Source organism: Monodelphis domestica, chromosome 4 (genome assembly GCF_027887165.1).
Source record: "Monodelphis domestica isolate mMonDom1 chromosome 4, mMonDom1.pri, whole genome shotgun sequence".
NCBI lineage: Eukaryota > Metazoa > Chordata > Mammalia > Didelphimorphia > Didelphidae > Monodelphis > Monodelphis domestica.
This window is the reverse complement of record NC_077230.1, coordinates 426890416-426908171: the sequence shown is the minus strand read 5'-3', so window position 1 is coordinate 426908171 and position 17756 is coordinate 426890416. Positions and strand designations below refer to the sequence as shown.

At 39.1% G+C, this 17756-nt stretch overlaps 1 protein-coding gene across 1 annotated transcript in view; it reads left to right on the top strand.

Moving 5' to 3' along the window:
- The first annotated feature begins 461 nt into the window (after positions 1-461).
- The window catches only part of LOC103092631 (carcinoembryonic antigen-related cell adhesion molecule 5-like), a 56743-nt gene continuing 39448 nt past the window's right edge, over positions 462-17756 (top strand). Inside the window, exon 1 of the mRNA XM_056826226.1 lies at positions 462-707. Within this exon, the coding sequence (XP_056682204.1) occupies positions 698-707 (10 nt within the window). The 5' untranslated portion in view covers positions 462-697. The remainder of the gene's footprint in view (positions 708-17756) is intronic.

Below are 17756 nucleotides of genomic sequence, written 5' to 3'. Positions count from 1 at the left end.
AGAGATAACAAAGGGCCATATGAGTGTGAAATCCGGAATCCATTTTATAGCAATAGGAGTGATCCATTCACACTGGATGTTGCCTGTAAGTATATTGCTTCTTCCTATATGTTGCATGCTTATAGCCTGGTGGTGTGTTCCCAGAGGCCAGGCTAATTCAGTCCCTTCTCTGAGAACTAAAGAGCTAGGCTCTGAGGTTCCCAAACCCCTTCATCTTTAGTTAGCCCAGATTGGCCTTGTCATGTGTTCTGGTGGAGGGTGGCCATCCAGGGTGCTGAACTGGAGAAAGCCCTAAGATCTTCCAAGTTCAGATCCAAACTGTAAAAGTAGAGGAGGAGCTGTGAATTTCCCAGCTCAAAGGAGCATCACTGTGGTCCCTGGTGATGGGTTACAGACTAGGAGATGCCCTTCTTTTCTGCCATAATCTAAATATGGAATCCTTCTTTTTCCCCCAGATGGCCCAGATATTGCCACAATTGACCATATAAGCGATCAGTTCGCAACGGGGATAAATGTTACCTTGAGCTGTGTTGTTGATTCTAACCCACCAGCACAATTCACTTGGTTACAGAATGGACAATCTGTCAGCAACTCAGCCTCATTTTCTATTATTACATCCCTGAATCATATCGGAAACTATACCTGTATTGCAACTAACTCATTTACTGGCTTGACGCGCACTGCAAACAAGACTCTTATGATCTATGGTGAGTAGCTTGATTGGGCCCCCAACTTTGTGTTGGGCTCTCTCTTTCCCTGGCAGAAATAGACATGGAGAGAAATAGACATAAGTGACATTCTGCCTCCGTGGTCCCATGGCACATTGCATTGTGGTAGAAGGAACCTTGAACTCAGAATCATGAAACTTGGATTTAATCATTCCTCCTCTGTCTATTATCTGTGTGGTAAGTGTGTCTCCTCCTTTCACATCCTCAGCTTCTTCATCTGGAAAAGTGCATAATATTTGCTCTGTATATAATAGGATTTTATGTGGGGAAAGTACTTTTTACATGTTAGGCACAAAAACATGTGAATTGTCATCATCATCCTTGTTATTGATATTGTATTATTCTCTTCTGTCCCAGTAGCATACAACCTTCTTTGTGTCCCACCTTCTAGGACTGCAGTTTCAATGACTGCCCCATACTCTTTCCTTCAGTCCCTTTCCCTTGGTGCTGTGAAACCACAGAATATTTCTAGTCTTGGTTGGAGTATAAGCTCTGGTCATGCAATGGGGCTGGTCTTGGTCCTCTTTGGCAGGGAAATTCTGGAGATGGACAGGAGAATGTAAACTTTTTCTGCTTTCACACATAGGGATTCACCATTGCTTCTATATTTTTCCTTTTTGTAGCGTAAAATGCCACATGGAAGCATGTCAGTTATTTAACCTGATTCTGATATATTGACTTTAGCCTCCAGTAACTGTTTCCACTGTAGAATTCCTGCTGCCCAATTAATTCACTGGTCTGACTTTCCTATGTACAGATGACAGACCCTCCATTCCCATAATCACACTAATGGCAGCAGGACCATAGAGAGGTCATCTCTGGCCTTAGTTTCCTTTTATTTTATGCAGCTTTATTGTTATAATTCTTAGGGGTATCCCAGCTTCCTGTCCCTGACTCTGGGTATATTCTGAATGGAGAGCAGGGGGAGAAATAGAATTTTGATGTGTGGAAGTGACCTCTGGAAAGTCAGATACCAACAGCATATACTTTACAGGAGGGATGACTTTTTATTGGGCTAAATCTGTACATAAGGATGCTTAAAGCACACATTTTAATTTAGCATATAATTATCTGTGTATCTTTTTTTTTTGGTTAACTATTAAAGCTTCCTCAGAGGGGAGAGAAGCTTTAAGGTAGGAAGATAGAGATAGGATAGAAGTTTTAGATACCACAAGGGGGATGACGGAGTCAAATTAGAGATATGAGGTGGCAGGAATGAGTCTTTATTAATTTTCCATGAGCCACAGCTAAGCTCTGATCAAAGGACCCTTCCAAAGGCTTTTACCAGTCCAGAGATCCACATTTAATCCCACACAGGTCAGAGAGATGAAAGAGAGATAGAGAAGATTTAAAGATGGAGCTTGGCCAGAGGCCAAGTCCTGCCAGGACAGCCATCAGCTAGCCTGAAAGAGAGAGAGAGAGGCGGAGCTTGCTGGGCTATATATAATCTTTGATATGCAAATATACACAGTACACAGGGATGATGATCATTGGTTAATGACAAGGTATAGGTGTGGTTTCTCTTAACCAGGTGAGCACAAAGAAACCTGTGTTCCCACTTCACCTGGGGGAAGCTGGGGTCAAGGGTCAGAGGCTTTCCCAGCCATGTGCAATACTTAGCATGCTCAAGACTGAGCATGCTCTCTTCTAAGGGAATCTGTACATACCGACTGTTCCCCTTGCCCATAGCTAGGGGTGGACTGCTACAACTATTTCCCAATTACCTTTTGACCTGGTTCAGGCAGCACCTGGCAATGTTGCAGTCTATGTATTTGACACCTGTGTTTGAAAGGAACTTTTTCTTAATTTACTTTTTCCAATTAATCACAATCTATTTTCTGTTCCCCTTCTACCTTCTACCACTAATGAAAAAGAATATGTTTGGGACATGTATGGGTTGTGTCTGCCTATAGCCACAAATTAATATATTCTTAGTTGGACACCTGAAAAGGAGAGTTAGAAACTGAGGAAAAATGGGTAAAGGGGATATAGAGTAAGAGGGAATATAATAAAGGAAGAAAGACTCAGAGCCAGGAATTAAAGAGCTTGGGATCCAGCCTGTGTGCTCCTCTGATGATGGGAGAGAGAGAGAGAGAGAGAGAGAGAGAGAGAGAGAGAGAGAGTGAACTACATATTTCCTCAATCTTTTACTGGAGGATCAAGCAATGGGGAATGGGAGGTAGCTAATGTTCATGTGACATGGCATAAGACTTAATATCGGCTCACCTGACAACTACAAGATCAAAGAGGAGTAGATTAACTCAGCATATGACCTTGTATGGAATCTGGTCTGGCAAGGTGGGAACTAGGACAATGTGGCAGCCTACCCAGGAATTCTTCTGACCTTTGGGATGTAGATTTGAAGAGTAGTCAAAATTAATAGAGTACCTATTAAATACAATGATCAAGAACTAATATATCTGTGAATATGATACCTGAGCACATAGGTTGCAATATTAATACATTAGTAATTCTTTCAAGATTAAAATACTCATGTGGACATATCAAGGTAAAGTATTCTCAATCTCAATAAATATCTGTTGCAACTTACAGCCTGAGTCCATCCTATTTCTGAATTGAGGCAGCTGATTTCATAGCAAGTCTGTAGCTTTTTGTAGGAAGTGAGTAACTTATTATCATGGGTCTTCTGCAGTCCTTGTCAGCCACTGCATTGATCAGAGGTCCCAAGTTTTTCAAAGTTCTTTGACTTCACAACACTATCGTTATTGTATAAATTACCTTCTTGTTCTACTCACTTCATTCTGCATCAGTTCAGACAAATCTTTTGAAGTTTCTGTTCTTGAACTCATTCCATTCAATGTTCCTATGAGTGACTTGGCTCAAATGAAATAATATCTTTAAAGACCTTAGTAAATGGTGACCATTAATGTTCTAGTAATTCTGTAGACAAGCAGAAAGCATAATTTTGGACCTGGAAGGAGAGTATAGAGAAAGAAAAAATTGGCATGATAGGGATGGTAAAAACAGATAGGATGTAGAAGTAGTTCAGGAAGCTGGTACAGTAGGTGGAATGTGATAATATGAATATTATTGGGAATTGATATCAGGTCCTATCTGGAATACAAAATGTCACAATCACAAAAAAAAAAATCGACCTCGATGGGGCAGTTACTAGTATACATGTCATAGAAAAAAGTTAAATTAATGGGGCATGGTTGATTTAAAAAAAAGGGGAAATTGGATACAGATCATTAATGCCAAGTTAGATTTCATAAGAGGATCTCTGGGGATAATTGAGAGAACCAAAAAGTTATTATCTGTAGGAAAGGTAATAGAGTAGTTGAAAAAACATAATGCAAACTTTATTTTAACCCTTTACCTATCAGACGTAGGATCAATACTATGCAATGGAAGTTAAGTGAGTGGCCCAGGGTCATATAGCTAGGAATTATTTGAGGTCAGATTTGATCCCAGAACCTCTGATCTCTAGGCCTGGCTCTCAATCCACTGAGCTACACAACTACCCCAACCACTAATGCCGTCTTAAGAGAAGCATGTCCATTTCCAAGAATAAGGAGATAGCTGCCCTTCTGTACTATCAGATGGCACTTTTACTATTGTATTTGGTTCTAGATGACACATTTTTACAAGGAGGCAACAGTGAACTAGGGAGTGTTCAGCCAGATTGCTGAGGGGTTTGGGAGTCTCTGAAGATCAATTGAGGAACTACATATTAGAAAAAGGGATAGAAAGCTTTGGGGAGAGGCCTGATAGCAATATTCTGGACTCTTACGTGGAAGAGGATTTAGAAGTGTTCTGTGTGGCCACAGAGGGCTGAACTAGAATCATAGAGGCAAAATGATGATGGAAAGCAAAACCCTTATGTGTGAGGAGAAATTGTTAACAAGTAATTATAGAGTCATGTACAACTCTTCCTGACTCCATTTCTTAGCAGAGATGCTGGAGGGGGTTTGCACTCCTTGTCTAGCTCATTTTACAGATGAGAAAACTGAGGCAAAGATGGTGAAGTAACTTTCCCAGGGTCACAACATCTATTGAGTGTCTGAGACCAGATTTGAACTCAGAAAGATGAGTTTTTTTGACTCCAGACTCCATCCACAATATTTCCTAGCTGTAATTTAATCATTAATTAGAGCTTAATCCCACAAACCTGGCTCTATTTGGGGAAAAAAAGCAAAAGTTCAGCTTGCTTCACCTCCCCCAATACTTAACCATTTACTCACCAATCCAAAGTTTTTTGCAGTGCGGTTGTAGCTTTGATCAGTCTTGATTACTGGTTCCTGGTCCAACATCTTGGTGTCTTTTAGCAAATCTAAATAAACTATAATAACTTACTTAAGAATAGTTTAGGAAGAGTTAAATGTAAAGAGAACTGAACAAACATGATAGTACATGTCAAACTGGAAAGAGTGAGAGAGAGAGAGAGAGAGAGAGAGAGAGAGAGAGAGAGAGAGAGAGCGAGAGTAGAGAAGTGAGAGAGAGAGAGAGAGAGAGGAGAGAAGAGAGTGAGAGAGAGAGAGAGAGAGAGAAGGAGAGAGAGAGAGAGAGAGACGAGAGAGAGAGAGAGAGAGAGAGAGAAGAGCAGGAGCAATTCCTTGGATTAACAAGGGGGCAGTTTCTGTCGGATCAGTTTCCCTTCTCCTTGGTTTCAACTTCCTTTCTCTGAGGGTTTCTCAATACCAGTCAATCTCAATGATAAATGACCTACAGGTCAGTGATTGATGATATCAAACAAAAACACATAATCTGGAGGGAAATTCTTTTTAACACTAATATCTCTTGACCTTTCTTCCATTTTCCCCTCTCTTTACCAATACTACTACTACTACTACAACTACAACAACAACAACTACTACTAGTACTACTAGTACTACTACTACTACTACTACTACTACTACTACTACTACTACAGCTCCAAACAATTTCTCAAATTAAAATATTACATAACCTAGTGTAGGAAAAAGACTCCTGAGAAAGATCCAACACTCCATAGGCTAGCTGAGTAGGAGAATAATAGTGTATATGGCTGAAGGACTAACTTTGAGGTAGTTGCATGTCAGTGATGAGGCTTGATGAAGGAGGGGGAAAGAAACCCTGGTGCCTGGGAAGTAATCTTATATTTTAAGAAGCTCCAAAGACAACTCTTCTCTAAGTATCCCTTCTTTCTCAAGTAACTCAATTGCTCTGATTGAGACCTTAGTCAAATCATATCTGATACTTATTCAGGGACAACTACCATGTCCTTACAAAGTACAAATCATTAGTATCCAATCCCTGCAAATAAATTTAAGAACCAACAGAGTTAGCCACCAGTGTGTTCTCCTAGTGGCTCCTTTGTTCTGAAAGACTTCTCCAATCTCCATTTCTGTATCTTTTCCAAATTTGGAGGCATGGACTTCCAAGGGCCAGGTTCCTCCTTTACCTAACTTATGAAAGGCACCTGGGATTCTTCCCTCCCAGTCCTAGAGAGAAAGCCTTGCCCTATTCTGAGCCACAGAGTGGCAAGAGCCATCCAGCCCAATCTGGCCAAGTCAGACTTGCAGAAGAGGACTTGTTTCCCAGGAGTCATATTCTCACCCATACTTCACCACCTTGTTTTTGGCACTGTATGTGAGATGTGGGTGTCTTCCTTTGGTGAGTTTTCCTGCTACTAAGGAATCTCAATAAAGAGAAATCAGAAACACATGAAGAGATTATGAATTAGGAGAAGTCTGAAATAGACTAATAAGGCACCTCTCCATGCCAGTCATCTAGTGCTAAAGTTGCTGGATCATGCAGGAATTGGAACACTGAGGAAGCATTTCCTTCCGAGAATGGTGGTAATTCTCTAGTTCTCAGGTCTCTCCCACAGCTTTCTCCTTTTAATGGTATCTCTTTTTCTCACAACAAGATGAAAGGGCTCAGTAAATAGAGGGGACAGGCCTGGAGTCATAAGGACCTAGCTTCAAATCTGTCCTTAGTCACTTTGTATCTCTGTTATCCTGGGCATTCCACTTACCCCCAAATCCCAAGCCCTTATGCTATTCTGCTTTAGAAACAATATTTAATATATATTCTAAAACAGAATTTAAGGGATTTTTTTTAATGTGAGACCCCTGGGCCCCAGAGCAAGAAATGAGGAAGAGGATGATGTGCACTTCCTCTACCCACTTTACAAGACAGATATTCTACATTTGCTCTTTTTCTCCATAAAAATTTTCCAGGGTCAAGATGGTTTTTTTTTGTTAACTCCTTTTGCCCCTTTAGGATTGGTATTCTTGCATGTTGGTGGTCATTGGTTTCTTAGCTTCTGTCTCAAGGGCTTTGCCTTGTGAGTATCTTTCGTTCCCTTTCTGAGGATTGAATGAGGGCAGGTAGATCTCTGTTGTTTTTTTTTTATGTGTAGTTCCTGCTTCAAAGCATTTTTTCCTAAGGCTATCTTCCTCAGCTGTTGCTTCTTGTATTTTCAACTGCAACATGGGTTTTGCACTAAGTTCATCATCCTCAACTCTGCTTTGGCTACCCTTTTGGCTGCCCCTTTGCTTCCCCTGCTGCAAGGACTGTGTTATTTAGCTTTGAGTCTCACTGCCAAGGCCAGCCACAGCCCTCAGGGGTATTCTGTGGTGCTCTCAGTCTTCCCCTGATACTTTGGAAATTCTCCTGGCCCTGGCATTAACTGTGGTTCAGTATTTGATGTGGGGGAAAGTGTGGTCAACTAGTGCTTTGATTTGAGCAGTTTCTTTTCTTTATGGCATAGGAATCCTCACTCACTGCCTACCTTTCACACTGTGACCAGTGGGAGAGTGCCTTTATTTCTCTGGTTCTGATTTTTGTCCTTTTGAGATGCTTTGTTTTTTGTTTTTTTTAACCCTTACCTTCCTTCTTGGAGTCAATACTGTGTATTGGCTCCAAGGCAGAAGAGTGGTAAGGGCTAGGCAATGGGGGTCAAGTGACTTGCCCAGGGTCACACAGCTGGGAAGTGTCTGAGGCCAGATTTGAACCTAGGACCTCCCGTCTCTAGGCATGGCTCTCAATTGACTGAGCTACCCAGCTGCCCCCTTGAGATGCTTTGTAATGATTGGTTAGAAGGAGATTCAGAGAAGGTCCTGCTATGCTGCCATCTTGGCTCTTCCCCTGTTGGTTTCTAACTGTTTCCCCTCTGGTTCTCCTGGTCATTCCCACTTCAATGGCTCACCTATTGAGATCAGCTTTATCCCTTACCCCCAGGGAATTGACCTAAACTGAGTAATCTTCTATGCACAGAGAAATGAAATGATACTAATTACAAGAGTTTCCAGATGCCCAGCATTTTAAAGTCTACTAAGCAATATAGCATCTCATTGTGTTCTGTAACAGTTAAAAGAGTGGTCTGGTTTAAACTGTGGCAGTTAAAAGAGTGGTTGGCTTAAATTGTGACCGCAGAAAATATGGTTTCAGTACAGTGTCTTGATTTAAATCAAATATAAAGTGGTCGCCAGGGAAAAATTCCCATATATGAAATATACCCAAGTCAGCTGGGTTTTATAGAGATTTTAATTAATACAAATGAGGAATTAAAGAAAGGGAGAGAGAGAGAGAGAGAGAAAGGAAATAATGAGAAAAAGGCTAGGCCAGCTTAGGCTAACCTTAAGAGAGATCAGTCAGTCTTTTATCAACTCACCACAAGATCTGTCCAAAGCAAGATTTTAGTGTTCAGAGAGACAACAGTTCAGCTTCAGCTAGCTCAATCAAGTTCAGCCACCATTCAGCCTTTCCCAGTTCAATCTCTCCAGCTGATTCCTTCCAGCTGAATTTCCCCAGAGCCCTTTCTGAGCTCCTTTTAAAAGCGAATTTTCTTCTATGTCACCTCCCCTATGTTCTTACAACTACTAATCACTGTAGACGATTTAAAAAGGACAGACCATTCTTAATTCACACCTGAGTAGACTAAACTTTGAGTAATTCACACCTGAGTAAGTTCTCACCTCTTTGCTCCTTGCAAGTTTACAAGTTGTCTGACCTTTATAGGTATTTAGCACCTTTTTGAATTAGATCTAAAAATAGGCACAGCTTAAGGGTTTTTGCCTTACTATAAGTATGGGTTAAGTACTTTTCATTGTTCAGCAAGGAGTTTACAACTTTATCTTCCCCTAAGGCATGCTTAAGTATGGGTGAAGTAGAGTTCCCACTTCCTGATCTAAGTCCCTTCATTGTTTAAAATGGGGAATGGTCTTAACCAAGTGTTCTGAAGTAGGGTCTGAGAATTTTTAAGATTCACAATCCCCCCTGATGATCACTGGGTGACTAGTCTCCCCATTGATCATTTAACATAATCATCTTGTAGTCCTAAATGCCCTTCTAACTATAGATATATACAATATTCAATTTTCTGAGAGGAAATTAGAGTAGTAAGGGAGGAAATAGAAAGAAAGAAAGCAAAACCAATGTTTTGCTAGGCACAATGACAGAAAGCCAAATTAGGGGCAGTCCCTTTTGTCATAAATGTGTACATTTACAATAAATGTTCAATTAAATTTTAGTTCAATCAACCATATCCAAAGTTCATTCTTGATCTTCTTGATGTAATAATGTATGTTTTTGCATCTTTCTGCAACAGTTCATTCCCTGGATTTAGGAGTTAGCAAGCTTCTTATTGAAGATCTTTTCTAGAACAAAAATCAAAATCTTGGATTTTAAATTAAAATACAGTTCCAAAGCACAAGCATTATCTTCATTTGAATGATAAGGCTGATATGTAGTACTGGATGAATGCCAAGCCCTCCTCCCTCCTTCCCCATCTCCCACATTACTAATCCTATTCTTATCAGTCCACTGGTACATGCATGCATGCATGCATGCATGCATTCATTCATTCATTCATTCATTCATCTAACTGACCTGGGCCACAACTGGCCATTCACCTCTATCCCACAATATTTTTCACCCACTTTCTCAGCAAAAAGTCCCTAGGCTATGGACTTGAGATACAGGAAAATGACTCAGTCCCTGCCCCCCTTCCAGGAGTATGTCCCAAACTAGAGGAACCAAAGGAAGAAAATGACTGAGACAGCCAGTATTGTTCAGAATCACAAAATTTCCCTTTCAGAAAAGGAACAATTGTTGTTCAGTTATTTCGGACAGGTCTGTGTCTTCATGACCCTATTTGGTGTTTCTTACCAAAAGTTATGAAGTGTTTTGTTATTCCCTTCTTCAGCTTATTTTACTGATGAGAAAACTGAAGCAAACAGGGTTGATTGTGTACTGAGGATGCCAGGTGTAATGAAGGTTGTTGGTTAAGCACAAAGCATTAGCAATCATGAGAAAAATCTGTGATGTGATGCCAGGACCATTATCATTTTGATTATGTGATCTGGGATATCCAATCTTAGGAATTACCTCATTAAGCAGGGCTTTTATTACTTTCTGCCTTTTTTGTTCTTCTGGGCAATGCCTCCAACTTTTCAATAAAGGCAACTACAAAAAATTAGGACCCTGTATCTTAAACCTTTTGCAAGATTGTAGGTAGATGATTCTATTTGCCAATTTATCCCAGGACCTCAATGGAATGGAAATCTCAAACTTACTTCCAAACTCCAAATTCTTTATATTTTTACTTATAACAGTTTTTTAAAATTTTGCATTCCCACCCTCCTACCTGGTCCTGACCCATTGTGAAGACAAAAAATGTGATGTCCTTTGTACATATGAAATTATGTAAAACATATGTACATATTATCCACTTTGTAACAACAACACAAAAGCCAAGAAAAAAGAAATTGAAAGAAGTATTGTTTATACAACATTTAGACACCATCAGATCTTTCTCTGGAGGTAGAGAGTATATTTCTTCATCATAAATCCTTTGAAAATGTCTTAGATCAATGTATTGATCAGGATAGCTAAGTCATCAGTCTCTTGTGAAAGATAGGATTAACTCTCCTCTTGTCTATTTTTTTTTATCTTTTAAAAAAAGTTGCTTTATTTAACTTAAAGAAATAGCACCATATGGAAATTATTTCCATTCAAACATGTTTTTATATTTTTCTACATAATATTTACAAACATGATTTGTAGCCAGTTCTGGAGTAAAACATAACTTGAGTGTGGCGAATGTAAATATTTAAGATTTAAGTCTTATAGCTACTGAAATATTTCATGGAGTTATATTTTAAATTTTATATAGTCAATTTAGAACATTATTTCTTGGTTACAAGAATCATATCCTTTCCCTCTTTCTACTTCCTCCACCCCTTCTTGTAGCTGAAATGCAATTTCACTGTGTTTTATATGTGTTCTTAATCAGAACCTATTCCCATATTGTTGATGTTTGCACTAGGGTGATCATTTAGAGTCTACATGCCCAATCATATCCCCTTCCATCAATGTAATGAAACAATTCTTTTTCTTCTGTGTTTCTGCTCCCACAGTTTTTCCTTCGAATATGGATAGTTTTCTTCCTCATAGATCCCTCCGAGTTGATCAGGATCACTGCATTTGGAACTAATGGAGAAGTCTATTACATTTGATTGTACCACAGTGTATCAGTCTCTGTGTAAAATGTTCTCCTGCTTCTGCTCCTTTCACTCTGCATCAATTCCTGGAGGTCATTCCAGTTCCCATTGAATTCCTCCAGTGTATTATTCCTTTGATCACAATAGTATTCCATCATCAACATATACCACAATTTTTTCAGCCATTCCCCAATTGAAGGGCATCCCCTCATTTTCAAATTTTTTGCCACCACAAAGAGTGCAGCTATGAATATTCTTGTACAAATTTTTTTTTCCATATTATCTCTTTGGGGTATAAACCCAGCAGTGTTATGGCTGGATCAAAGGGCTGACTGTTTTTTAGTGTCCTTTCTGCATATTTCCAAATTGACCTCCAGAACAGTTGGATCAATTCACAACACCACCAGCAGGGCATTAATGTTCCAATTTTGCCACATCCCCTGCAACATTCATTACTTTCCTTTGCTGGCATGTTAGCCAATCTGCTAGGTGTGAGGTGATACCTCAGAGTTGTTTTGATTTGCATCTCTCTGATTATAAGAGATTTAGAACACTTTTTTTCCTGTGTTTATTAATAGTTTTTATTTTTTATATGAAAATTGCCTATTCATGTCCCTTGCCCATTGATCAATTGGAGAATGGCATGGTTTTTTTGTACAACTTATTTAGCTCTTTATAAATTTGTGTAATTAGATCTTTGTCAGAGGATTTTGTTATGAAGATTTATTCCCCCAATTTGTTGCTTCCATTCTAATTTTGGTTACATTGGTTTTGTTGGCACAAAACCTTTTTAGTATAATATAATAAAAATTATTTACTTTCCATTTGTGATTCTTTCTAACTCTTGCTTTGTCTTAAAATCTTTGCTTTCCCAAAGATCTGATATATACATACTATTTTGTGTTCACCTAATTTACTTATATTTTCCTTCTTTTAACATTCATGTCATTCACCCATTCTGAATTTTCTTGGTTTATGGTTTGAGATGTTGATCCACACCCAATCACTCCCATATTGTCTTCCAATTTTCCCAGCCATTTTTGTCAAAAAATGGATTTTGGTCCTCAAAGCTGGGATCTTTGGGTTTATCATAGACAGTCTTGCTGAGGTCCCTTACCCCAAGTCTATTCCACTGATTCTCCTTTCTGTCTCTTAGCCAGTACCATTTTGCTTTGATGACCCCTGATTTATAGTATTGTTTGAGATCTGCTACTTCTAGGACATCTTCCTCCACATTTTTTTTTCATTATTTCCCTGGATATCCTTGATCTTTGGTTCTTCCAAACGAACTTTGTGATGTTTTTTCTACTTCAATAAGCAACTTTCTTGGTAGTTCCATGGGTATGGCAATAAATAAGTTTGGGTAGGATTGTCATTTTTATTATGTTAACTCATCCTACTCATGAGCAGTTAATGTTCTTCCAATTATTTAGATCTAGTTTTAATTTTGTGGAAATTGTTTTGTAGTTGTGTTCATATAGTTCTTGTGTTTGCTTTGGCAGATAGATTCCTACATATTTTATATTGTGTAGGGTGATTTTAAATGGAATTTCTCTTTCTTATTCTTGCTGTTGAGATGTATTGGAAATATATAGAAATGCTGATAACATATGTGGGTTTATTTTGTATCATGTAACTTGGGTAAAATGGTTGATTATTCCCACTAGCCTTTTAATTGATTCTCTATGATACTTTAAGTAGACCATCATATCATCTGCAAAGAGAGATAGCTTGATCTCCTCATTGCCTATTTTAATGCCTTCAATGTCTTTTTCTTCTCTAATTGCTACTGCTAGTGTTTCTAGTACAATGTTAAATAGTAGAGGTGATAATGGGCATCCTTATTTCACTTGTGCTCTTATTGGGAATACATCTAGTTTATCTCCATTGCAGATGATGTTGGCTAATGGTTTTAGATATATACTGTTTATTATTTTTAGGAAAGGCCCTTCTATTCCTATACTTTCTAGTGCTTTCAGTTGGAATGAGTGTTGTATTTAGTCAAAGGCTTTTTCTGCATCTGTTGTGATAATCATGTGATTTTTGTTGGTTTGCTTGTTGATATGGTCAATTATGTGGATGATTTTCCTAATATTAATCTGGTATGAATCCCAACTGATCATAATGAATAACCCTCAGGATCAGTTGCTGGAGTCTTTTTGCTAGTATTCTATTTAAGACCTTTGCATCTATGTCCATGAAGGAGATTAGTCTATAGTTTTCTTTCTCTGTTTTTGATGTGCCTGGCTTTGGAATCAGTACCATAATTGTGTCATGAATGGAATTTGGTACAACTCCCTGTTTGTTTATTACATCAAATATTTTGTATAATATTGGGATTAGTTGTTCGTTGTATGTTTGATATAACACACTTATAGAACCATCAGGCCCTGTGGATTTTTTCTTAGGGACATTTGTGATGCCTTGTTCAATTTCTATTTCTAATACAGGATTATTTAAGTATTCCAATTCTTTTTCTGTTTTTGCTTTCACTGGCTTTGGTATCAAAAATATATTTGGATCACAAAAGGAATTTGGTGGAATTCTTTCTTTACCTATTTTTGAAAATTCTTCCCTTCCATCTTGGAATCAATTCTGAGTATTGGTTCAAAGTAAGTTGAGAAGTAAAGGCTAGAAAAAGGGGAATAATGAAAGGCCCGTGGTCACACATCCAAAGTATCTGAGGCCAGATGTGAACCCTGGTCCTCCTGAATCTAGGCCCTGCTATCTACTGATCACCCCATAGCCCTCATTGCCTAGATTTTTAAGATTGTTTAAATAGCATTGAGATTCATTGTTCCTTCAGTGTGGTAATTCACTGGTATATCAATCTGATCCTGGGGACTTTTTCATAGAGAACTCATTTGTGGTTTCTTCAATGTCTTTTTCTAAGATTGAGTTGTTTAAATATTCTATTTATAATTCTGTTAATCTGAGCAATTAATCTTTTTTGTAAGTATTCATCTATTTTACTTACATTTCAATTTTGCTGGCACATGATTGCTCAAAATAAGTGCTCAAAATTTCCTTAATTTCAACTTCATTGCTAACTCATTCATCCTTTTCATTTTTGCTATTGGTTATAATGTTTTCTTCTATCTTTAATCAAATTAACCAATGCTTCATCTATTTAATTGTATTTATATTTTAAAAACCAGATCCTAGTATTATTTAATTCTGTTTTTTATTTTCTTTTGATTTTATTAAACTCTCTTTTTGATTTTCAAGATTTCCTGTTTAATTGGACATTTCCTGATCTTTCCAGGGAACTGAAGTCAGTTGTATCCAGAGACAGCCCTAGAGAGGTTAAGATGCCCTAGATCACATTAGGTGTCAACTGCTACTCTGAAACTTTTTGTACTAATGAGTCCTTCCTGTACTGGTAGTTCCACCTAGTGGACAGAAGGAGACCAATAGCAAGAGAGGAATATCTGAGGCCAGGGATGATTGAGCCAGCCTGATTTCCATCTGATTATAGAGGGGCAAATGTTGGAGCCCTTCCTCACCCAAGAAAGGATTGGGTTGGATGTGAGCCTGTTTATGCGTCTCATAACTGTTGCAGAGTCAGTCCAGGAATCCTCTTCAGATCAGTTTTGCAAAGCATCCCAAATCATTTTTGGAAGAGAAATGAGAAGGGAGTCAAGTCCATTAAAACTGTTTGCTGTTTGGCCTGTGTAGTCAAGGAAAACCCATAGACCAGTTTCCTTGAGATACAGCTTGCTGAAAACTCTCCTCCATCTCTCTTTATCTCTAGACTACCCTATCCCTGATCCCTTTGCTGCCTCTCCATTCTTTTCGGCTCTGTCTTCTTAAATCTTATTTCCTTAATTTTGGGGCTACATCAATCTAGGTCTACCACATCTTCTAAAAACAGAAAAGTAAAGACTTTTTGCTTGAGAAAGAAGTTGGGAAAAAAGGAGGTACAATGAATAACCCTGAAAAGAACAATGAGATCCATATCAGTAAATATTGTGTGAAAGGCAAGCTTGGGGAAGGGAGGGAGACCAGGGGCCTAGAGAAGGTCAAGAAATTGAGGAATCATCTTCATTTTTCTCCCACATTTCTGGAGGCAGACTAGGAGAAATAAGAGTCAGAGGCCACACAATCCTACTCGCCTATCTTTCTAACAAAATATAGTAGAGTTCTCAATTAGTCACCAGGATTCCAATCATAATCCCTGCCCCTTCTGAAAAAGAAGCCATTACCTCCTCTGAAGAGCTGATCTGCAGGGGCAGCTGGGTAACTCAGCGAATTGAGAGCCTGGCTGTGGATCAGGAAATCTTGGGTTCAAATCTTGCCTCAGACACTTCTTAGCTGTGTGACCTTGAGCTAGTTACTTAACCCCCATTGCCTGGCCCTTCTGCCTTGGAAACAATACAGAGTATTGATTCTAATGCAGGAGGTAAGGGTTTTAAAAAAGAGTTGTTTTGTGATAGACAAGAGATAAAAGGGTACCAGAATGTTGCTGTAAGGAGAAAAGATACTGACACATTAGGAAATAGTCCCTCCCTGATCAATGTAACCACTGAGCATCCCCTGGCAGGGGCATCAAACCCATTATAACTTGACCAGTCTTTGCATGTCTCCCCTCCTCCTCAAGTCTTTTCTTCTTTGGGCTAAGCATCTCTAGTGCCCTTAATTGGCCCTTCAATAAAATATGTGTGTGCTCATGTCTCTTCTCTATGACTCTCTATTGCCTACAGACTATCCTTGAGTGTTCTTGTTCTGGCATTAAACCTTAGCCCTTCACAAAATGGCAGCAGGCATTACAGATACTTCTGGCCATGCATTGTGTGCTCAGACAGCCTGAGTCTACATTTGGTACCCAGTCTCACACTCTGACTTTCCTTCCTCTGAACCTTTGTTTGGGCTCTTCTTGGGATTTATACACAGCTTTTATATATGGTCTCATTTCATCCAACAACACTAAGAGGGAGAGATTATTTTATCCATTTAACAAATTAACAAAGACTGAGACACAGATAGGGACTTGCTAGTAAGTCGCACAACCAGTAACATTTTGAGACAGAATTTGAACTCAGGTCTTTCTCACTCTTAGTCCAACACTAGTCACTATGTCATGTCAGTCACTGGATCCATTGATGCTGCCAAAACACCTTCCAAAAAGTCCTACCATGACCTTCATGCTCAGGAGCATGCTCACTGTTTCTTCATATTCTCCCCCCACTACAAAAGGTGGCTAGCTGACCTCAGATTTGTCACTGTCCTGGTCAGTCTCACTTGGCTTTACTGGATACAAATGGGAGGCTCATTCTTCCTCACCTTAAACTTCCCAGTGGAGACCCAGGGATGGAGTGCAAGCTCTACCAAAATAACAAGGAGAAAGGTCAAGGAAGCTGAAATATTTCTCACTTATACCTGTAAAATTGGAAATTAATTTTAAGACAGCTGGCCATGGATGACCCAGGAAGGAAGCCTGTTGATGATCCTGGATGTGCCCCAGGGATTGCTCTGGCACACTGTGAATCTTAAAAATTCTCAGACCCTACTTCATAACACTTGGTTAAGACCATTCCCCATTTTAACAATGAAGGGACTTAGTCAGGAATGTGAGAACTCTACTCCACTCATACTTAACCATATTTTAGAGGAAGATAAAGTTGTAAACTCTTTACTGAACAATAAATAAGTACTTAACTCATACTTATAGTGAAACAAAAGCCTTAAGCTAAGTCCATTTTTAGGAAGGTGCTAAGTACCTATGAAGGTCAGGCAACTTGCCAACTTGTAAGGGACAAGCCTTAACAAAAGAGGTATGAGGTTTTAGTCTACTCAGGTGTGAAATAAGAATGGTTTGTCCTTTGGAAAATGTCTACTGTGATTGGTAGATGTGAGAACTTAGGGGAGGTGACATAGGAGAAAATTCTCTTTAAAAGGAAATCAGAAGCTGAGAGAAAAACTCTCTCTGAGGACCTCTCTCTGAAGAGGTTTCATATGGCCAAAGATGAATGGGAGAGAGGCAGCTTGCCAGAGCTGCCTTGAAGGGCTTGGTGGCTGAACTTAGATGGAGATTGAGCTGGCCAAAGGTGAACTGGTATCTCTCTGAACACTAGAGTCTTGTTTGGGACAAATCTTGTGGTGAGTGTAAAGATTAAAATTTAGGGGAGATGGGGAGACTGAGGCAGGTAGAAATTAGTTTCTCTCTGCAAGAAGTATTATATTTTTTAAAGGTTTATTAAAGGATTAAAGATTAAAGAATATACAAGTAAGAATCATGTGCCTAGGCCAGAGGCCTAGACAAAATAACCTCACATCACGCAAGAGACGCTCCTGCTGCAAAACGGAAGTCCAAAAGCCCCAAGCCCCCCTCAAAAGCTTTTGAATCAGCTTAAATCCCTTCTCGATCTCGGCCCAGGTGAGATTACAAGGCATTCTGGGGAAGTGGAGCAAAGGCTCGTGGGGATTGTAGTCCTATATCTGAGTCTATTTTTTACATGAGTGATAAAAGACTGACTGATCTCTCTCTTAAGGCTTAAAAGCCTAGGCTGGCCTAAGCTGGCCTATCTCTTTTCTCATTGTTTCCTCTTATTCTCTCTCTTTCATTAATTCCTTATTT